Source organism: Dysidea avara, chromosome 1, assembly GCF_963678975.1.
Source record: "Dysidea avara chromosome 1, odDysAvar1.4, whole genome shotgun sequence".
Taxonomy (NCBI): domain Eukaryota; kingdom Metazoa; phylum Porifera; class Demospongiae; order Dictyoceratida; family Dysideidae; genus Dysidea; species Dysidea avara.
In genome coordinates this window covers 23,441,471-23,465,267 of record NC_089272.1, presented here as the reverse complement: position 1 = coordinate 23,465,267, position 23,797 = coordinate 23,441,471, and the positions used below count along the sequence as shown (strand labels likewise).

The 23,797-nt window shown below is 36.0% G+C and overlaps 2 protein-coding genes across 2 annotated transcripts in view; one reads left to right on the top strand and one right to left on the bottom strand.

The window, feature by feature from the left end:
• The first annotated feature begins 1,540 nt into the window (after positions 1–1,540).
• LOC136236280 (adenosine receptor A2b-like) lies at positions 1,541–4,744 on the top strand. Its single transcript, XM_066026451.1, has 3 exons — positions 1,541–1,677; positions 2,941–3,912; positions 4,663–4,744. Exons 1-3 carry the CDS (start codon positions 1,541–1,543, stop codon positions 4,742–4,744), a joined length of 1,191 nt encoding a protein of 396 aa, XP_065882523.1.
• A 506-nt stretch (positions 4,745–5,250) lies between these two features.
• The window catches only part of LOC136259897 (uncharacterized), a 22,231-nt gene continuing 3,684 nt past the window's right edge, over positions 5,251–23,797 (bottom strand). The window contains exons 3-18 of the mRNA XM_066053456.1: positions 23,003–23,393; positions 21,242–21,488; positions 19,962–20,210; positions 19,210–19,271; positions 18,353–18,550; positions 17,856–17,997; positions 17,665–17,810; positions 16,618–16,732; positions 13,914–14,085; positions 13,286–13,413; positions 10,609–10,730; positions 10,422–10,547; positions 10,095–10,297; positions 9,172–9,352; positions 7,210–7,319; positions 5,251–6,961 (exon numbers count right to left, since the gene is read on the bottom strand). Of these exons, the coding sequence (XP_065909528.1) occupies positions 5,347–6,961; positions 7,210–7,319; positions 9,172–9,352; positions 10,095–10,297; positions 10,422–10,547; positions 10,609–10,730; positions 13,286–13,413; positions 13,914–14,085; positions 16,618–16,732; positions 17,665–17,810; positions 17,856–17,997; positions 18,353–18,550; positions 19,210–19,271; positions 19,962–20,210; positions 21,242–21,488; positions 23,003–23,393 (4,207 nt within the window). The 3' untranslated portion in view covers positions 5,251–5,346. The remainder of the gene's footprint in view (positions 6,962–7,209; positions 7,320–9,171; positions 9,353–10,094; positions 10,298–10,421; positions 10,548–10,608; positions 10,731–13,285; positions 13,414–13,913; positions 14,086–16,617; positions 16,733–17,664; positions 17,811–17,855; positions 17,998–18,352; positions 18,551–19,209; positions 19,272–19,961; positions 20,211–21,241; positions 21,489–23,002; positions 23,394–23,797) is intronic.

Sequence of the window (23,797 nt, the reverse complement as noted above, 5' to 3'; positions counted from 1 at the left end):
TAAAAATATACCACTTTAGCGTGGGCGTTCAAAGGCGCCACTCGGTGTTTAACTCGCATATTGCCAGGGAAATATCATAGGAAAGTGGTTTGCCAATGACTTTGATGCCCAGCCAGTTCAAAGAAACGATACGCTTTGACTCATTATATTGAGCGACATAGAGCTTTGCATTGTGGGATTCGTTTTTGTAGTAGTTGCTAAGCTTAGTACTAGTGTTGTTCTGGTATACTTTTACTAATACTTACTTAGGGAAAGTATAGCCTTTTTTCTGTTAGTAATTGCTTACTAATACTATACCACATGTTGGATGATTTACTAAAGAGATACTCAATACTTTAGTAAAGGGATGGTTAGATACTAAATACTTACTCTTTACTTATAATTGCTTCATCAAGACTTAGTAAGTATTTAGTGATTTGCTGACTCATTGACAAGTTTTCATTTATCAGTAATCAGCATGTTTTTTAAACTTATGAAAAAGTCTTTTCAAAGCCATTAGGCCCTTTATATCCTCTGGTATTACTTAACCCAATAGTCACTTTGCCCATGTTATTTGATCTATCAGCATTTAAGGACTAAGGAGAGCACAAAAATTGCTTAGTTCACTTTGCTAACTGGAACTGTTGGAGTTTATTGTAGGTGGAAGCTGTTAGTGAAATGGCAAAGCAGAGGTTACCTAGTAGCCTAGTTGTGACAAAGCTCTGGATATAAGTTTGTGTCAAGTTTTGGTGGATAAGGAGGAAGGGAAAGAACCTTGCAATCACAGGATTAAAGGAAAGTACCCTACAAATCTAAAGTCACATCTAAAATCCCATCACAAAAATGAGTTCTCAAAACTTGCTGAGCAAGAGGACAAAGAAAATCTCCAGAAACAACAAAATCAAGCACCTTCCTAGGAAATCCTAGTATGTCTTGCATGCAGCATTTCTACACTGACAGCAAGTTGAGTCCATAATTCCAAAAGTCTCCACAACCAAAAGGCAGAATAGTCCTCCATGGTAGCTACAACGTTCTAGTGACATTTATCTTTCAGAGCCTTGACTGAGCAGCAGCAAACTGCAGCAGTAACAGCAAGCAGCAAGTAGCTTTTATAATAAAATACAAGGAATTATATGATAGAAATAGCTATACTACACATCTACATATATTGAGAGCTACACTTACGATCTCTATAATTCTGCATGGTAGAACCAGGCAAAAATCTATGGATGAGTTGCCAATCTAATGCATATGTATTTACATAAGAAGTAAAGCCACACTGTCCTGTATAATATTGATATGCTGGAAGTTCAAACCAATTCTATAATAGCTAAGTATAGTTACTGAACTTTCTGTTTAACTACATCAGCAATCCATGCAAAGAATAGGAGGCATTATCTTGCACGAAGATTGTGGGAGAGGAATTGTTAAACTCCATAATAGTTATCTGTGAACCTGTTTTGAAGTCTGCATAGTGGGCTGCATAAACATTGAATACAAACTTTCCCTCCACCATGCAGGGAGTATAAGGAACAGGAAAATTACAATATACGTAGATGAGATGATTATAACGTTTATCAACTGTCTAAATGTATTGTTCCTGCTGCATTCATCAGGAGGTAGGTTGTTGTTTTTCCATTACTTCAATAACTTTATTGCTGATGAGTCAATTTTTGATAGGGTCTCATATAGCGAGTGGTAAGGATACATGGCCTTTAGTTGTGGTATGGATGGAGGGATTAATTCGTTGATGGATATCTGAAATAGTTAGTTGACAATTTTATAAAAGGTTACAAGTTCCATGTTATCTCTTCCTTGTGATAAAGATGGGAGATTAACTAACTTAACATTGCATGCAGTAACCCTTGCATTGTTTGTAATAAAACGGTCAGCTTAATGTTACACCATATCAAGCTGATGTACATGGCCAGCTTCCATTATAAAATAGCTCAGCACAGTACACTGGTACATAGCTTTAAAAACTGAAGTGCAAACTTTCTTGTGGGAATTACATGCAAAAGGAAAAGAGCAGCCTGCAGGGGTATGAGAGCTAGTTGGGTACAAAAGTGTTTAACATTAGTATGGCAGTCAAGATTTTAGTTTAGTGTTAATAGTATGGTAATTGAAATGATCTTAAAATGAAATTATTTCTAAATAAAAATTTATATATATATTATACACTTGTACATGTAGCTAGCTAGCAATGGGAAAAATATATGTTTCACACAAAGGGAAAAATAGTTTCACATCTACAATTTAGTTTCACATCTATCAGTTTCACACAAAGGGAAAAATATATGTGTCACATCTACAATTTTTCATTTACGAAATGAAACTGATAGCCAACATACATAGCAACAATGGGAAACAACTGCAGCAACTCCACCTGTTCTCTACAATCAAGTACTTATAAAAACACTGTAAGGAATAATAAATCACTTACAGAATTTCCAACACTTTGGTACTTTTTAACATTTAGAACAGTGTACGTTGGTTGTGAAGTGGGTGAATTTGAAGCTACAACAGATGCCATCCACAGCATCTGGTTATGAGTATCAACTGGATATTTCTTAGAGAAACATTCAGCACTATTTCTTTCACAAGTTGTAGACAAGGCAACCTCTAACCAAGGTTCATATTTGATTCAATTAACAATCTATACATATAAAGATCTTGTTACCGTAGGGTAAGAAATTTTTGTGGGATACAAATTTTCATGGATTTTGCAGGTGTCTTATCTGCGAAAATTAAACATTAGCTCCTGTACTAGTTGTATGGAGATTGATGTTTAAACCACGAAAATTTATTCCATGAAAATTACATATTTTAGCAATCCACGAAAATTTAATACCATGAAAATTTCTTGCCCTATACGGTATGCATTTTACTGTGACAAACAATACCTGTTGTGTTTCACTGAATACACTAACCACCACCATTTTATATACGAACATCAATCAGGAACTTGCTAGCAAAACATTCAGGACTGTTTCTATCACAAGATGTAGACAATCTTCCAGAGTATTCTACCTACCTGTCCTTGGGATTCAAGGTGATGGCTACACTGATCATTTTTCTAATGGCTAGTTTGGTCTTAGTCACCATCAATACTACAAGAAGGTTACACAGGCCTCATAACATCTTTGTGGCTAATTTGATGATAACTGATATGATATTAGCAGTGCTGTTTTGTGTGATGTCTGCTATTATGACTATTGGCTATGCTATTGGGGTAGGAGATTTTATCAGTTGTAATGTGTACTATTTTCTCTTTCATCCGATAGTTGTGCTTCATTTTACTATGTTGATGATATCAGTTGACAAAGTAATTGCTATCAGATTTCCTTTCAAACACAAAAGAATTATGACAACCTCTGTCACTCGAAGCATATGTGTCATTTTATGGCCTTTATCAATGGCACTTACAGTTCATCTGCTTTTTAACAGTGATGATTATGTTGAAGTGTCTGAGTATGGTACCTGCACTTATGGCAATGCTTTCGTTGAAACTATAACAACTTATGCAACACCAGTCTTTATGGAAACAATTATAACAATGTCCCTCAATGTCTACTTAGCCATTAAAACTTATCAAGTTAACAAACAAATCCAAAAGGAAACCAGATTATCAGGTTCTACCAGTCAAGTTGAAGCTTTAAAACGAAAGCAGCACAAACTCAAGCACCACATTAAACCTACTGAGACATTACTGGTTATTTTATTTGGGAATTATTCTATTGGTGTGCTCTTCCTGACATTGTATATTCCAGGAGAAGTACTGATAAACTCCACAGCTTATCACAACATTATGGACTACATCATTGTTCCCAATGTCACTTATACGACATTTCTTCTTGACCCATTTGTGTATGGCTTGTATTTCAAACAAGTCCGTGGACCAATGATCAGGGTATCAAAGAGGCTATTGTGCATGTACTGTAGCTAGAGCTTTATGAAATAAAGCCTTTGCAACATACATATAAGCAGATAAAGTATAACAATTAAACACAAAGTTATATATCAGGCATGTAAAAGTTGTATATATTTTTATGTAATGTAAATGTGTTGTATTAATCTTAAATTAATTACCAGTATTATACTGTACATTATCCTTTTGCACAATGTACCACATGTTGATCCACTTGAATATGGGTTTTAATTATACTATAGCTATGTTTGAGTCGTAGGCCCTTACTTGTCTGAATTCCATCATTTTGTGTTGCGGTAATTGAATCATTTTAAATGTTGCAAAAATTTGTCAATAGCCATTTTGTAGTAAAAATAAATTCTAGCACTATTATATACATGATGTATAGGTCTCTATCTTTGCAGTTAGAAAGCTAAACTAAGTCATAAAGAGTTGCTTTAGTACTGTTGTAGATATATTATAATCCGGATTACCTCCTTAATCCAGAACTCAGTACCAGTACCTGCAAGGATACTGAAAAAGAGAATCGGAAATTTAACACTAAGAATGCATCCTCAAGTGTCAGATATCTAACAATGCTCTTATGTAACATCACAGATGCATTTGTGTGTGGTGAATAATTATTGACCATAATGTATTACCTTGTGAGATCATCTACATCAATTATCTTGAAACTGGTGACAAGTTGGGGTACTTTCAATTCGAATTGATGACCAGTAATGGAGGTATTGTATGTGAAACAATTGTTTGCTTAGGATGCAGAAGAAAATTGTCAACATCAATGTCACTGCAAGAGATGGTTGTCCCAGTGGATGGTATATAGAGCTACTCACTTAGCTTCAGTTATCAAGGCAATGATTTAAGTATTAGTGTTTGTTCCTCTACCTTAAGCTTCTTCTCCATTAATGTAACTATATAGCGTGTGGGATATTAGCTAGCTCAGGCATTTCAAAAAATTTATACCATGTTTACTACTAACAGGTATAGCTACAACATTACTCAGTAAAATAATTAAGTCAATTTGTAGGTAACTTATCGCACACATTTGAGTGCAGGGAATAATTCTACTCATTACGTACCAGCATTTTGTACTCCAATTAGCAATTGCCTACTAATCACATATAGAGACCACCTTGTAGTGCACATCTATCCAACTGTGTCTGACCATAATAATTGACCACTCTAGTTGATGTACATAAAAGGCTTCATGTCAACAATTTTAATTTGCTACTCCCAAAATAAACACTTGTTAGTAACACTTCGAGGTTTCTATTGTCAGTTTATTTGATTAGCTATTTATTATTTCATTTAACTATATCATGAAATTTTATGAACACACACACACACACACACACACACACACACACACATATTAAAAATTATAGCTATAGTATTGAGCAACTCAATAATATGTTTGATCACTTTAGTCACAAAGCCAGTCATTGAAATACTCTTGCTGTAGCCAGTGCTGGTTTATGTACTGCAGCAAATTTTTTATCAGCTTCTGATACATCCTCGCAATCATTATCATCAGGTGATGCTGCAGAAGAGCCATCTGTTACTTCCAGTATATTGGTGGAATTCTTATTCTCAACAGATGAATTAGCTGCAGTGGAAAATTTAGCTGTTGTTTCAAAGCAATCATTTTCCAGTTCAGTAGCGTCTTCTAGTACGGGTTTAGTGTTCATTAACGTGCAACTAGCACAAGTTTTTAGTACACTTTTCTTTGTGCTTGAATAATCCTTTGACTTTGATGACAAAGTATAATCTGACTGTGACATTGGAAATTCACTGTGATATGGGCTTTTGCTCATCCTGCTCATTCTTTGACCAATTGTATGGATACTGATGGGCTGTATTTCTGAGTAACTACTACTTAATGAAGTTTCTGATGGATTTTTCATTACTTTTGTTTTGTTGGCTGATAATAAAATAGCCCTTTGCCACTTTTGTTTTGGATTTAGTGGTTGATCAGAGTTGGCAAGAAGTGATTGTTTTTGGGCTTGCAATACTACATCAGCCATATTTTGAGGTTTCTTACTAATTCGGAAAGAAACATATCTTGAAGCAAGTCGGAGAGCACGTTGCTTGACATTTTGAGAAACTTCTGGCTGTATCAGTTTAATGTTCTGATCTTTAGACACTTCACGAGCTACATTGACACGTTCTAGTAATTGTTTTTGTCTAAAGCGCAAATCTGCTGGTGTACTTGGTGTGGATGTAGTGCTAATAACTGCTGGAGAAACAGTTTCACATTGTTGGCTCCAAGAAGTTGACTTAGGTAAACTAGGATCAATTTTTGGCACCGTAGTAGAAGTACTAAGATTCTTTTGCATTGAATCACTCAGTCTGGTAGTTGTGACATTTGGTGCGTCAGGTTTCCAGATTACATGAAATTCATCATCATTGAGAAACTTACTCTGGAAACGTGATGTACGATGTTGAAGATGCAAATCTTTAGGTTTTCGAGAAAATCGTTGTCTTGTACTTCTTCTTTGTAGTTTATGATGTGTTTTGCTTCCAGCTTCAGTTCTATCTGTAGATGGTTTTCCTCTCACAAGTAATTCAAGATTAGAAGAATTCCCTGTTTCTGGTAAACTGAATGAGCTGGCTTGTTTCTTGAATAACTCATGATTGGTGTCTTGTCTACCTTGGGATCCAATAGAGTAGTCTTGTAACTTCTCAAGTTGCAAGTCTGAGCCATTATTATATGTAGTGGTAGGATATGGTTCTTCTTCTTCAACAGTAGGCAAAGATAGCTTACTATGTTGTTGTTTGGAGAAAATGATGCTAGTTGAGGTATTTGTCTTATTGTTACCATTAAATTGTTGACCTTGTGCTACAAGAGGAGCTGTGTTTTCTAATTCTATATCATCAAAGTATATTTCATCATCTTCATCAATGTCACTGTAATATTCATCTTGATCGCTATTAGTTGCACTACCAATTTCTGTCATTTGAATGTCAGACACCGTCTGTTCACTCTCATTTTCTGTTTCTGTTGGAGATTCAAGTTTCAACCACTGGTCAAAACTAGATATTCTACTGTAAGACCTGGAAAGAGGCAACAGCATCAATGTATTTGTCTATTGTCTTTTATATTAATATGCAATTAAAATAGACACAGCATTATTTAACATATTAATTTACACATTACTCAGAAAAGTTTGCTTTGTATTTTCGGGACCTACAAGGAGGTTGAAAACTTGTATAGCAGGGAGTAACTTAGTGAACACCATTTCTATACAAACTCATTATAGTGACCAACTCAAACATATATTACTGACATGGCAATATCTTACTTAAAGAATATAGCCTGAAGTCGCCGAAGTGCAGGACCAAAGTCGGCATGTCTGATCCACATTGCTATCACTGCTAGTATGAGATAACCAACTGTCATCAACAGCAAAATCTGTTGACAAATTATACAACATCTACTATAGTAGTAGTACATTTACAACTATAAAACATACTTTATCTACTACAAATGCACATTAATTATACAAACTCATGAATTTGTAGTACACTTTATAAGATATACATATTACATGTATATGTGTATACTAGGGACATGTACAAAGGATCAAAGCCTATATAGTCAGAATCAGCATTGAAACCGGGTCGGGTCATCCGGGTCATCCGGGTCACATTTTCTCCGGGTCATCCGGGTCTGACCCGGTTTACAATTTATCCGGGTCTGACCCGGATTGGATCACGTGAGAAACGAAATTATTCGTTTGACGACGTGGAACTTATAAACGCTATCGCGTAGCTCTTTCGTGAGCCACGCCTATTTGTTAGTAAGTGCAGTATGTAGCATGAAACTGAGGGTATCTATGGTGAGGGGGGTAGCTATTGTCAGTAGGTGAAAACTTTTTTTTTTTTTTTTGGTCTTTAACCTACAGCCTAGGCTGAAGTTGCAATATTTACTCAACACGAATCGAACACTCAAAATGTAGACTCGTTCGCTCGCCCGAGACTAGCCGAAACATGTCTCGGCTTTAATTAATCCGGGTCAATCCGGGTCAAATTCGGGTCTGACCCGGATTGCTATCCGGGTCAGTGGGTCATCCGAGTCAGCAGTAGTGACCCGGTTTCAACGTTGGTCAGAATCTTGACAACAAAACTGTTAGCAGAAAATTCTACACCAGGACAACTGACATTCTAGGCAAGCACCTAAATGAACCACACAACTTGAGATTTGGAATTGTCTCCGCATTCAACCTAACATGACTTTAATAAAAATAACCTTAAACACAAACAACTACAAAGATGTGATACAATGTGTCAAGGGTGACAAATGTGGGCTGTTCAATTCCTGTGTTATATGGATTCTCATGTGGGCACTCATAAACATTAGTTCAACATGCAACCACTCTCAGTGAATGTATTTCTACACTATTCCAAGTTCACTTGATTTTTTGTACTTCAACTGCAGACAGATACTAAAACTCAGCAGCTAAGTCATCAGGAAATTACTGAAATTTACAGTGACTGCACTAATGCTTGTTGAGGAAGTTGGAGCAAGAGCAATAATCTGCATCTTGACTAGTACTGTTATCAGGCATAAGACTGTAAGCACACAACTACTACAAGCTGCTGTGTTTGTGAGCTTACTATATACTGCACTTCAATCCACTGGCAAAGTTACATAAAATTTGAACATTGCCTTTTTCATTTTTAAAAAAATCAATACACATGGTAGTGAGTAGTGCAGCCGCCAAGAAAGCTGGCACACCATACCATGTTGTGCATAGGCTCCATGGTCCCTTCTCAAAATTACACAATTTTTGTAATTGCCTTCCACTTTTGGTACCCCACACACCAAATCTAAACAAAATCATCTGATACAAAGATAGGATTAATTTCGTCATTTTTACATTTTTTTGCAGGGGCTTCAGTAAGTTTTTCTTCATTTTTTGCATACTTTACAAAACCAGTATAAACACAAATTTGTACCTCAACTGCTGTGAAATTTGGCATACATTTAGAGGTGAATTCATGGATTGTTTTAATGGTCACAGAGTTGTGGATGATAATTTGCATCAGAAAGACAGATTTTTTTGTCACGCCTACATGGGAATGATTGATAAACTAATGCATCTACAAAGTTTAACGGCAAAAAATCATACATGCCTACTACACTTCAATTTACAATAGCTCGGACCATCTGCGAAATTCAAAAGTGCTGATATGTGTAGCTTTTCCTAAACAGTTACAATGTCCTAGACTATATGCAAGTCTTTAGTTTACTGAACACTCACTGTTACATGCAGAGCAGGGTTGGTTTCATTGAAATTGAACTGTGTCAAGGTGTAGTCCCCAGTGGAGACATAACACTCCAGCTCATTTCCTGCACAGTTTGAGTCAAACTCCTTTAACAGTAGATAAGAAGTTGAGGAGAAACCATAGTAGTTAGGATTAACAAAGAACAACCAACGATACCTGTGTACAGATAGGTATGAAAAGAACTAAATAAGTTTTCCTTACAAAAAGAATGTATACAAATAGTGCACATATATGTGACCCAGTTTCAAGTATTTGGTGTATTGTAGCTTACCAATGGTTGAAGCTACGTGTACCAAATTTTCACGTATACTCAGCAATATTTTTGGCATAGTTACATGTGTGTTTGTAAGTGTGATATTAATGTTTTCTTAATATTGTGAAATAATGCACAGGCTGTCATTAATTCTAAAATAATCACAATAACCTTCAGATTGAGCTACCTTGATGAATATACCAGAGAGTGACACTTCAGTCACCCTACAGGTAATAAGGATTTGATTTATATTATACTGCATGTGATCTGCTGAATAAAAACCCAACTAGTTGGCATTTTCTTGAATTCATATTATGGTTTCTTAGCTACATGTCTAGAAGGATAAATTGATGATCTGTTAAAGTTTCAGCTTTATTATTGAATGCAATTCTATAGCAACTATATTGAAAATAAACTAAAAGCACATCAGAAGTCATGAGTACAACAATCTATGGAATTTGGATTTGTCTCATCTTCACCATGACTCAACAAATTCATGATGGTATAGTGTTACAAGCAAGCAAGAAGGCTATTAAAGCTTGGAAATGGTGAAGCCACATTTTACTCCAATGTAAACAAACACATGTAACTAGAGTTTTTGTGTAAGCCATACATGTCATTCTAGAGTCTACACTATCAACTCACCAAGGAGGCATGGATTCACGGGGTATAAAGAAGCCACTAGTAAATCCAGCTACTGAACTAATCACTGGTGACAGGCGGAATGCTATACTGGGGAATGCACAGAGTACAAATATTAGTAGAGCAATCCATGTCTGGTTGAGAGCCATATTGACAACTAACACTTGTAGATAAACTTCGAAACTGTATGATGACACCATTATTACCTAAAATAGGGAATATCAATTACAATGTTTGTTCATACACGCACGTACACATGCACACACACTCGCACACATGCATGCACACACGTACACACACAAACACATGCACGCACGCACACGCACACACCAGGAGGTACAATATTCCACCACAGAGAATTACTGGTATTAATCCTAGGAACACAAATCTAGCAAAACCCTGAATGACCAGATCAACAGAGTGTCCTATACCATCACTGTGTTCTAACTGGTACAACTACATAGAGACAGAGTATATGTATCAATTGAAGTACTATAATTGTCTGGTCATAACTTACAGTGAGAGCCTGTGAGTAGTATTTGTGCATGATGGGGAACATGAAGAGAGCACTGGCCACTGAGTACACACAAAATCCTGACACTATCAGTAGAGCTGATGTTGTCTGAATATATACTGTACCTGTGAGAGGACAACACATTATATAATCATAAAGCACAGTAGTGCTGTATATTAGTGATCAAGGACATTAGCACCTTTTCACAAAATCATATTGACCAGAAATCAGCCTCAAAATAGCTTCATTGAGCCTTGGCAGTATTGGTTAGGTAGAATCAAGCCCAAAATTGTCTCCAGAATGGCTAAACATGCCTCAGATATGTAGGTTGCTATAGAATTTTAAAATCTTTTTATTCAGTGGAAATTTCTGCCGACAGACCGACTAACTACTGCCTTCAGACAAGTGTAACTTGATAACGGCTATGGCTACAAGCTTGATTTTTTTTCACTATTCAACGTCACCTCAGCCCAACAGGCGCCTTTCGGCATACCGCAGTACATACAGCTTTGTCCTTTTTGAGTCCCATTTCTTTTTGCTGACAGCCCAAAGGGTCAATTCGTGGTAGCATGATGGCTTCCCTACTTTGTAAACAGGAATTGTCCATAGTTTCCATGGTGACTGGATTGATTGCAGAGGCACTTCTCCTACTGTTCTTCATTTGTAGTACTGTGTAATGGGCTGAACATAGTTGAAAGCGAAGTATAATGGCCACTAAATCAGTAATTGATAGTTGGGATGCATGTTTAGACAAACTATTAACTCTGGCACCATTCTTTCTTCTGATGCGGTTTATGAGTCATAATGATAGTACAAAATAAGTACACAAACACGTATAAAGAAAAATTAGGAACTTAAGTTCAATTGGGGATCACAGAAAAAGTATAAGGGAACAAGGGAGGTTGTCTATACACTTGCAGATATACTAGTGAACATTTAGTCCCTAATTCAGTCATGGGTATAGGGATTAAATGTCCACTAGCAGAGTTGGGGCAATTACTTTTTAAAAGTAACTCTTTACTACTTTAATTTGCAGCTAAAACTAATTAGTTACAGTTACATATTACCCATAAAACAAAGTAACTATAATAATATTACATATTACATTACTTTTGTGTCCACAGTCTTAAGCTGTCACATGTGCAACTACCACCATATCACATGATATGATTGTGTCGTTGGAATCTTGGCTATAATTGTATTTGAGAGAAAGAAATTGGTCAATGAGCTTCATTCATTACTTCAAGGTGGGCTTTGTTACTTATTGTGGCTATCCATTGTGGCTAGGTGTTACTCAATGGATTCATAACGAGATTAGTGAGTTTGTTACTTGCTTAACATTAGACTCATTACAGTAACTTCATTACTTAGATAATGAATCACATTTGTAAGTAAAGTATTACTAGCATAATTTGTTATATTACTTAGTTACCACAAGAAGTAATAATATTACGTAACGACACTGCACCCTAGTATATCTGCAGGTGTAAGCAACCTCCCCTGTTTCCCTACTTTTTTCTATGATCCTTAAAATTTCTTATACTTGTGTAATTTATGTAAAGTGACAATTTCACACATGATGTCATGGCTTGTGAAATCAATGCTGGTTATCCTGAAATTTAAAAAAATTGTGTGGGATTCTATTATTAATTGTGGGCAAAATCATTCCTGTTTACATTCTATCTATTGTGTACATGTAGAAGCTGGTTCAATTCTAGATGTATAAAGAAATGGATATGTGCAGATAACAACTATTATAGGCTCCTCCCCATCTACTATTCATGGTTAATGGATGTAAGTTTCTTCATCCCTCAATCCATAGCTTGAAAGTTTGTATTTCTGTATGAGGTAGTCACCCAAATCTCACCAAAAATAAAAAATATAAATTATTGTCATGTAAACATGAGCTTTTTCTAAGGCAAAACATCTAGTAATCATGAACAGGCACAGCATTTAAATGATAATAATATGTAGCCAGATCAGGGCCACCCAGAGAAATTAAGGGGCCCAGGGCAAAGAGCTAAAGTGGGGCCCCAAGAGCAAGGAGGTTTCCATTCTCACCCAAGCTGTAAGTTGAAGACCAAAAAAAAAACAAAAAAAACAGGGCAACTGTGGGCGGCCCTGAGCCAGATTTTACAAAGCCAATCCAAATTACATCAGGCAAAATCACATTAACACCACCAGTGGGTAGCTACGCTACGATACTATTGGTTTTAATTTTCAACATCATTTGAGGCTGGTTCATTAAGAGCCATCCTTTCCGCATGGTGTGGTAAGCTTGAATGACAATTTCTAGTCTTGATAAGGACTTCACTTGACGAGAATCAGTGGTGCACTGGTGGATGGTTTCTGGTCAAATGTTTCTATATTAATTCTGCTTTATATTAGCTACTGAGGAGCCAGCACAGTCTTGTGACCTCATGTCAGGACTTCATTTGTGGCCTACCTCCATGTCTATCTGTTGCCCATGCCACCATCCCTCCACCCTTTTGTGAGCACTAATGATTTCAGATTTTCTTATATGTTGGGAAACCCTACAAGCAGCTATGAGTACTGGGAATCCTCAGAAAGGTTATGTCTCTGTTCTCAAAACTTCTAATGTGCAATTTGGTTTTCCAAAATACGGTACATAATTATCTGCTCAACATATCATATTCATGCATTAGAAAATGCCACTAACCTAGTAGGAATCCATAAGATAAGAAGATCACAGGAAGGTAGGCTAGTTGTGGAATAGTAGTCCTCAGTGATGCCCTAGCCTCCAGTGTTGCCATACGAGTAAAGGTGGTACCTTGATTTTGAAATACTCTGTAATGACATAATGAAATAAAGGATCATTACAGGTAGAAAACTACATTATAGAAATAATTGTCAAATTTCAGTTTTGCTTACACGTATATGATTAAAGTGCATTGGAATTTGCATACACATCAAGATGCCACCTATAGCTTCCTAAGTTTGTTCTTACATTTTTGCAAACACACACAAACATAACTATAATGATGCATGCATTTTGAACCCTATATAGCTGGTGTTCCCCCTTCATGTTACACCTATGTGAGCACCTGTGGTATAGCAACTTTGGTTTAAAAAAATATCAAGATATTTTTAGGCCGTTTCTTGTATTCCAGATGCTAAAAAAGAATATATAATCTTAAGTTATAGTTTTACTAGCATATCTACTAAAGTTTATTGAGTTATTACCTGTAAAGTGCATTGTGCCAAAAAGACAGTTTAACCACACTTGAAGAAATGTCATATGACGTACTCTATACAATAATATACACTGTACCATATCAATCTAATACCTCCACTTCCCAAACATGGTGTATAAGAAGCCATCATCACTATCAGTGGTCTCTTCTTCCTCTCGTGACTGCTTAATAGCTTTAAATACTGCTTGTGGATCACCAGATTCTTCATAGTATTGTAATATAGCCTCCCTCATTGTACTGTTGCTCAACATGTCCATTATGACATCTGTAACAACAAAATGTGGATAATCATCCTGTGAATGCTATCCCACTAGGGACCTGTGAGAAGGCTTAAAGCCTGTGAGTACAGGGAGTCTGAAGCATGTTACTGAAACATGACGAATGCAGAAAAAAATTCCAGACCCAGTGGTGATTTGCTGGGGATCAAGTCTGGGATTTTTTTCTGCATTCTTCATGAGTACACAACTGCATGTGCTAGGGAATATTAGGTGCTTTAAATTTCAGTAGGGATCATAGAAATTAAAAAAGGGATGATACAAGGGTACTTAACTTATCATAGTTTGTCAATAGCCACAACAGAAACACAGATTAAATGTCCACTAGTATAACTACACATGTAGGTGATGTCCCTTGTTTCATCACTTTTTATTTCTATGAATTTAAAACTCCTTGTACATTTATGTATTACTTGATTTGCATAATATATGATTGGTGAACCTGTATGTACTGTATCAAACAGACAAATGGTACCAGACATGGCACAAAATCATTTTTTCAACTGGATACATGACCTGGATGCATGACCTGGTTATTGTTTATGGAATAGTAGCCATGTTGTTTTGTTTTCAGCAATGTTATAAATAAAGAACAGTACAAGAAGTGCCTCTGCAATCAATCCAGTCACTAAGGAAAGTTCCTGTTTTAAATATAGTGTATTTGAGCTAAAGAAACCATAAAGGTACTATCATAAATTAATATCTATGTATGCAGTATTGGAGAAAGATATGGGACACAAAGGAGGACAAAGGCGTGTCCATAATGCAAGCATTGTAGCTGCTGTGGTAGGCAAAAAGGCATGTCTCAGGCCTAATAAGTTTGAATGGTGAAGCAATCTAGTTACATAGTGTTAACCAATGCTTGACTGAAAGCATCAGTCAGTCAGTCAGTCAATCAGTCAGTCAGTCAGTCAGTCAGTCAGTCAGTCAGTCAGTCAGTCAGTCAGTCAGTCAGTCAGTCAGCCAGCCAGTCAGTCAGTCAGTCAGTCAGTCAGTCAGTCAGTCAGCCAGCCAGTCAGTCAGTCAGTCAGTCAGTCAGTCAGTCAGTCAGTCAGTCTGTCTGCCAGTCAGTTGGTCAGCCAATCAGTCGGTCAGTCAATCAGTTAGAAGAAAATTGACTTGATATATGCATGGCCAAAAACATTCTAATAACATGTAGTATTTTGACATGTTTTAACATGTCATGATGGTGAATGACTTTGATCTAATGTACATAGAAAATGTGAATCTTGACCACTTACCAGTATTTCTTCCAGGGCGATAGATTCCTCTACCTATATAGCATAGTAGCTGGAAACAGGAGCTGAGTCCATAGTTTTAGTGGTGATTTATAGATCAAGCCGCATATACTACCATACTTTTGTATGGGGTTTGCAATAATCTTTCACCATAAAATTCTTGGACACGCCACTAACCAATGCAGCAAATTGATCATTCTTTCATTTAACAAATAGACCACGCATATAGTCTATTCTATGGTGACTTGTCAGTTGCATGTAGTATCATTCTGAAGGCATATTTGAGCTTAATTATGCCTACACAGTACTTCCAAGCTGTTGTGAAAGAAAAGTGAGGCTGGTTTTTGTGTTGGCAGAAAAGTGCAAACTTTCATGGCTGTTACACAGTGTTACCATACTGTATTATAATATGTATCTGTAAATACAGCAAGGAGGTTGCGATAAGATTTAAGACCGTAAATAAGTAACTTCTTATGTAGCAATAAAACAAAAGGGTGACTCAATGCTATGGTATGTAGCAGTCATTGTCTACCCAGTAGCATGATTGTCCAATCAAGTGAAACCTAGGGCTGCAAAGTACAAGTCTAAAACACTTTTTGTCAAAATTTAGAAAACAACTGCCCTTTTAATTCAAGACCACACAGCTTGTTTGTACATATTTTTTTCTGATATCTACAGTTGAAGAATAAAGACAAGCCAACATCATGATGGAATACCCATCCAGCTTCCATGCACACAAATTCCAAGTTTTTACCTCACCAGGATTGAGGCAATAATAGACTAGTAAAACCAACCTTCAAAACTGGCAAGTCTGGTTTCCGCAGCAGGTTCTCTTGTGAACATTCAATGGCCATGGCTTTGTAAGAATGGTATTCAGTGAGCTTGTAAAGCCATGGAGAGCCAGCTAGTCTTATTCTTCAAGCAATTTGAGTGCAAAGAAGGGAACATATAGACTCCAAATCTGACCTTGGCCTTCATGCCCCACCCACTCCCCTTATGTCTACCAAATGTAACATTACTACCGCTTCCCACAACAAGGCATATTCAGGGCATTGGAAACTCATAGTGATAGCTAATAAACAGACAAATACCTGGAGTAAATTTTCTTTACAAATACATAGCTTACATTTAGACACTAGGAAGTTAAATGACTGCAATAGCCATATCTATAAACAATGTTTTGCACAGATTTTGTCACAGAACCATTGTCTCAAATTAATAACTAAACTTAGGCCAAATTAAATCACTCCATCACTGTGCATTACACATATACAGGTACTGTACCTGCAGGATTTTGATCCTCTAGTAGTGGTAGTACAAGTCCCTTCTCTAAGTACTGAGCCTTCAATGCTGTGATGAATACTTCATAAGCCTTGAAAGGACTACCATGATAAGCCACCTATATGGTATAAAATTCTAAAACAAATACACATAGACAAAGTCTCATATGCATGCACCTATAGGCCACTTTATGCATGCTCAATCTTTATGTACACTTATATGAATACACATCAACTGACCAGATCTGAAGTTGGGCTGAAAACTAAGAAAAAAGTTATAGACTCCAATAGAATGTTTGAATACTCTAATAGAGCAGTCAAAATGTGTTCTAATTATTGTCACCCAGACTGACAATGAACCTATTAATTCTCAGTTTATAGCTTACCACAGTACTAGCACTTCACACACTGTCTATGTGCTGTTTGCACTGTTTATAAATGCTATATACGTAGTCCAGTACAGAGATGCAGTACTGTAGACACCAGTTGTTACTTGTACATGGTTAATAAATGCGTTTTTAGCGGCACGCACAGTATACGTACATTATAGACCTATTTATTAAGCACAAATAGTTAAGTCACTGCTACAACCTCATGCTATGTAGAAAGGATGCAGAAGATCATCAGAACAAACCTGATTATATACACTACAATCAAAATTTCTTCAAAGTGTGTGTTTCACTGATTGTTGGTGTCCAAATCACATGATAATACTCTCCTAGCTAGTAATCATTTATGCATGCACATGTTTAAACAGTGTTGCAAAATTGGTAAATAATTTCTCCAAAAATGACAAGCCTAATAACCAGTGATACACATAGTAACACTACTGAAATAGCCTGTGGAGATGGTATATGGCTACATAAGTTGAGCAGATATTCTTTAGTTGATTGTTTCTTACAGGTCAACTTTCAGATATATCATAAAAGAAAAAACTACAGCTGCATCTCACAAGTTCCTGCATCAGAGAAATTCTATACCTACCCCTTCAGTTTGTTCTAATACTATGCACACATATACACACATAATAATTATACATTGTAACACACACCTTTCCTTCACATAACATTATTAATCTAGTGAACATGTGAAAGATCTCCATACGAGGTTGATGGATGGTCATGATAACAGTTCGTTGTGAATCAGCTAATCTGTTCAAGTAGGTCAGTAGCTCATATGAAGAGGCTGAGTCCAGACCTACAATACACACAATGATTAATGGTACTAATAGAGCATATACACCTGAGGTAGGCTCATCGAGGAAGATGACACTTGGTAGTCTTAGCAATTGCAGAGCTATAGTCAACCTCTTCTTCTGTCCACCACTCAGTCCTGGACCAACTGTACCACCAACTACAGTATCAGCTAGTTCTTGCAGACCAGTCTGGAATTAAAGGTATCAACGACAGTTTTAAAAAGAGGAATACTGAATATATAAATTTAAATGACAAGCAGTTATTGTTTGTGACAATCTGATCTAGTCATATTTGTGGGAAAAACCACTACTCAGTATAAAGAGCTCCCAAAGAGAGTAACTATCTTGGGTGTTGAACTATGTAGGCACTACATATCTAACTGCATTTAGGAATTTCCTCACTTTACTAGTTTTGAGAAAAGGTGTCTGGTTTTCTCAGACCTGTTCATATAATGTTATTAAGTACTAAGATACACAATCACAAAATGTATATAGTTGCATGTGTTTATTGAGAAAAATCAGATATCCTAACAGGCATACCTACCTCATTCATGACTTGTTCAATTCGTTCAAACTTCTCCCTCATAGAAAACGACAATCTCATCTGGGAAGCTAGTGTCAGGTTCTCCCTCACAGTTAGTTCCTCATAATAAGGTATTGCCAGTTGTAGTACATAACCAGTATTGGCTATATACCAGTCCCTAATATTATCCAGCCCATGTCCATTAATAAATATGTTGCCCTATGGAGCAGAGAAGATGTATATGAACATGTATGCAAAACATTGTACATTTAATTATGTATCATAACCTTCTGCATAGTAACCACATCTTGTGCTGTTAGCTTTCTTACAAAACAATTTTCAGTTAGAGAAAACCTTAGGCCAACGTATTTAAGTTTCATAGTTTTCTTTCTTTTTCCTTTTTAGCTTATCACAATTTAAATACTGTTTTTCAAAATATTTATATTAAAAACTCATGAGTTGATGAATGGGCATTGCATACTTAGTGTAAGGGACCATGAGTCACACACCACAGTACATCGTACAGTTCCCACTTCTATATGTTAAGTGCCATCAAAATATGTAAATTTATAGATGCTGGTTACTGTCTTCTGACCCTGTTTGATGGGCCATAAGTTGTGCGAAACATGCAATCGCATAATGACAAATGGCACAGTATGAATAGAGCTTTAACTAGGCCAGGATAACTATGTGATTATTAAGATGTTCTACCATGGCAACATTATCAGCAGTGGCAAAGCAAAAGTGTGTGATTTACAGTCCCGTATACTATAGTAAATGCAATGGTTGAACCAAATTACAGTAATTGCTTATATAAATAAATATTATATGTGTATATAGCTATATATAATTTTGATGCCATACTATTTTTCTTTTACCTTTGTGTTGCCATATTTCCTGTGACCCGTGAGTAGGTCCAGAAAAGTTGTCTTGCCTGAACCTGTAGCAAATAAGTGCGCACATGCAAGCACATCATGTAGACAGCACAATGGTGGGCATATAGATTATGTATAATGTAATAGTTATACTATAGGCAAGACTGCTTTGTCTGATATATACACATGAGCTTGAGTTCAGGGTTCAACGTTCGCATTACATTTACAAAACTAAATACGTACCATAATTGATTTCATGAAGCATGGCTATTATATAGAGATTACAAAGTAGCATTCGGTACTAGATTTTTTGAAATGGAGTCAAAATCCGATTGCTTTTTAACCACCAAAAGGCTTTTCTATTACAATTAATCCACTGCATACAGTAACGTGTAGATCAAGATACTCTAATAGTACAGTCAACCTAATAAAGCAGTCAGTTTATACTATCTGTATCTGTCTGTATGGTTTCCAATAATTCTATAACTGTGATTGCAAAATTCTGACTTCCTCGGCTTTAGTCTTCTGATAGGTCCCTAATAAAAAAGCAGTTATGGTGGCAGCTAAAAACAATGGGATTAATTGTTAAGACAGCATTATTGAATGTGTCACTGTTAATGACTAATGTGTTTTCTTCTACCTGCAGATAATTTACTCAAAAGATTTGGTCCAAAATAAGCTGTGTGCATATATGTACATGTAGGTACCATTCTCTCCTACACAAACACACACAATACACTTATATATACACTCACCAGATGGACCCATAATAGCAACAAGATGTCCAGGATTAAAATATAGTGAAATTCCTTTCAGTATCACTTTCACTTTCTCCTTGGATTTGGAAGTCATATTTCTATTTCCGCTGCAGTGTTCTCCAATAAGTTTTTGCACAACATCACCAACTGCTGGTACAGTCATTGATTCTTCATCAAACAACACAGAGGACACTCTACTACTGCTGCCAGTCTCTGACTCTATGTCCTTGTGGTTATCACTGTAGGCTGGAGGGGAGGTACATAGCAGTGATACAAATGTAAAGCATTTTCTTTACTACTTATGTAAATCCTACACAGTGTTATAATGTGTTACTGCATACTGACACCTTGGCAAAATGAAATGGGACACAAAGGAGGACAAGGCAAGTCCAAGATTCATACATTGTATGTACTGCGGTATGCTAAAAGGCACCTGTTGGTCTAAAGCACTGTAGAACTGTGAAAAAATCAAGCCAGTAGCCTTAGCCATTATTGAGTTATTGTATACTTGTCCTTAGACATTAGATAGTTAGTTGGTTATCGCAGTCTGTAGAAAATTGCATGAATAAAGAAATTTTTTAAAATATTTACAGCTATCTATTGGAAGCATTTTGGGTCACAATCAAGGAACTTTTGAGCTTGACTATACCTAACCAATACTGCCAAGGTATCATGAAGGTGTAGTAATGGGTGTAACGCTGGTTTCTGGTCAAATTTATTTTTGAAAGTGCAAACCTTCATGATCCCTAATATGTAGTACTACTGTACTGCATGATATGGTTCCCAATTAAATGTATGTGGAATTTCAATGATGTAAATCTCTAAGTAAGTACACTATACCTATGCTTCATTTCGCTTGTATTTAACTAAATAGCTAGTGCACTAAATCAGGAGCACATATGTGCCAAAGGGAATTCTATTCATAAATATCAAAATATAACAGTAATTAAACAAAAGTGAATAGACTAATCCGGTGCCCTACAAAACTGTTTTGGCTATGTAGATACATCACTGAATGAATCAAGATACTATCATCCTTCTGCTAGGTAACCATGTTACACTATGGTGGGTACAGTGCAGTATGTATAGTTCTCAGGATAATGAAGACAAAAACCGTCATAACAATTGTATTATAGGCTAGTAGTGTCTTAACTACTACGAAATATATTTTATGTAATGATTCAGTTACTTCCTATCTACAGTACATACATTACAATTTTCTTGATATTAGCCAGCTGTATAATATAAGCAACACGTACTTGTTATAAATCACTTACTTGCAACTCCATTAGTAACTTTAGGACCAATCGTTTCTTCTTCATTAGAAACATCACCTACCATCTTTCTTTCATCACCGCAATCATCACTATCACCATCAAAATTATTATTTTCGCTGTCAGTGCTGATAGATGGCAATACCATAGGCATGACATCATAATCTGATTTGTGTTTCTTGTGGTTGAAGGGTACAGAATAATGAAGGTCCAAACAGGCAATAGAAATCTTGTCTACACATTCTGGAAACTGTAACAAATTTACATATAAAACGACAAAGTAAGTGATTAGAGTATCATAATTGTCATAATTCAGCAACAATATTTGTGATCAAGTCTACAAAAATAAGGCATGTGGGTACAAACCACACATCTCGTCACATAACAGATCATAGTAGCTACTAACTGGATAGAATAACTGCTTTATGTAATATTTATTATAAAGTCATTTAATTAATGTTATCGATTATTTGAAAAAGTAGTAAAAATTTAGCTATGTGTCCACATGTCCTATCTTCTCACGGTTGCATATTTTACCTGTGTCGTTGAATAGCTATACAACATCTTTACCATCTCTACACTTTTTACTATAATCTTTTTTGTGACTGCCAAACTAGCAAGCTGGTGCTAAAAACTACTAGGCTCCGAATTTAATTAATTCTTCTATTCTAAAATATTGTTTTAAGCTAACCCCTTTTGGTAAACGCCATTGGCTAAACCTTTTAAAATATGATGAACTACTAAAGATAGATATTTTCATACAATCTTTAGCAGATCCTCCCTTTGTCACAAAATTATCCAAATTTGTTTCTCCAGTGCCTTCAAGCATGTTAATTAACTATTGCTTTAGTGATGCCAACTTCTCTAACTTCCATAGACCCCATTGTGCACTAAGGCGTGACATTTTATTACATTATCGAAATGGTGCATCCGCCATTTTTCGAGGGAAAATGTATTCGTTCCATGTTAGAAATTTTTAAAAACGTAATGCAAAGTAATTGTACTGAAAACCAGAGGAGTGCTAGTTATTAGGTAAAAGTACATACCATACTTGTTGCATGGCAAGTTATCTCACCTAGGGAAGGTTTTTGCAATAGAATGCTCGATATTTTTGCCCTCAATTCCTTCCAAAATCCCCTGTATATCATCATGAATCTGAAGCCATAGTAACTTTTTGCTTGACCACGCTTTAGTGCACATGGAGTCTATAAATTCCTTGTTAAGGTCTAAGATGGTATGGTACACCTGTGAAACTGTAAAATAATACTGTGAGGTGATTCTTGATCTCACATACCATCAGACACTCTCACATAATTTGATGGTTATATTTTCATCATACCATATACATAAAATTTTTTGAGGGACATAATTTTCACAGATTTCGTGATTGTTTAATTGGCTTTCCGTGAAATTTTCATCCTTGAAAATCAACAATTATCAAGGTTAGCTCTATGCTTTTCAATAGATAACCTCAGTGAAAAATGACTGATCCTCAAAAATAAAACCGTGAAAATCTTGAAAATCAAAAATTACATACCTCGAAAATTTGTACATACATGGTACATGTTACTTTCCATTGAGAAGGATCTCACTCATAAAGAAATTTCACTATATCTTCAACTGCACTTTACAGGTTGAGGTCTTTGTTTACTGTAACTACAATAGCTACATAGACTAATAGCTGTAATTATCAGGTCTCAGAGTAAAGCTCAGCTGTCTTTCAATGCCAACCCATAGCATGCATAGTTAACACAGTGTACTCACCTGATGAATGGCATTACTTGTTTCAGCATCTTCAACCTTTTGTAAGAACTGACTCTGTTTATGCAACAACATCCAGTGCCATAACCAGAATACTCCTTTAATTATGAAACATATCAGTGTTACCATGCCAACAAACCAATAAACAAACACTGTAACTCCATCTTCCCAGAGAAATGACTCATCTTGCTCAAATCTAAGTTCTTCAGGACACATCTCATTACAATGAGTGAGGTAGCATGCCTCTCGGAATTGAACTGGATTTGTTGAATCAGCAGTATTTAACCAAATACCAATAGCATCACGTAGGGATACATTATACTCAATATCATCAGATGTGGCAGACAATCGCGTTAGTTTAAAATTGATCCAACGATCTTGTTCAATAGTGTGCCTGCATAATTCATTATATTTAATAATACATCTTACACTAGGGTATACTTCGGGTGATCAAATTGTACACTTGTGTGTATTAAGGACACAGAATTACTTATCTTAATGTCTGTCTTAACATCATGCAGTGTTAGCATTAGCATTTGGCTATAGGTTACTTGCCAACCAATTTCATCATTTGGCTGACAAAAATCCATTTGGTAAGGCAAATTTTTGAACTGCAGCTAACGTACAACAAAATAATCACTATTTTGCAAACATGCTTAACCAAATTCTGAATCTTATACTCTAGCAGAAACTCCTTAATTTGCTTCACACATTATAATTGGAATACTGCAACCCAGATTACTAACACATCATAATTATAAGTTGAACAGAAAAATTTTTTAGGTATATGAGTCCTTA

Excerpts from the sequence above, each read along its gene's own strand:
- LOC136236280 (XM_066026451.1), top strand. The coding sequence starts at position 1,541 with ATGATTATAACGTTTATCAACTGTCTAAATGTATTGTTCCTGCTGCAT. Across the intron at positions 1,678-2,940 it reads AGGGTCTCATATAGCGAGTG|GAACTTGCTAGCAAAACATT; the intron begins GTAAGGATACAT and ends AACATCAATCAG. Across the intron at positions 3,913-4,662 it reads TCAAAGAGGCTATTGTGCAT|GATGCAGAAGAAAATTGTCA; the intron begins GTACTGTAGCTA and ends TTGTTTGCTTAG.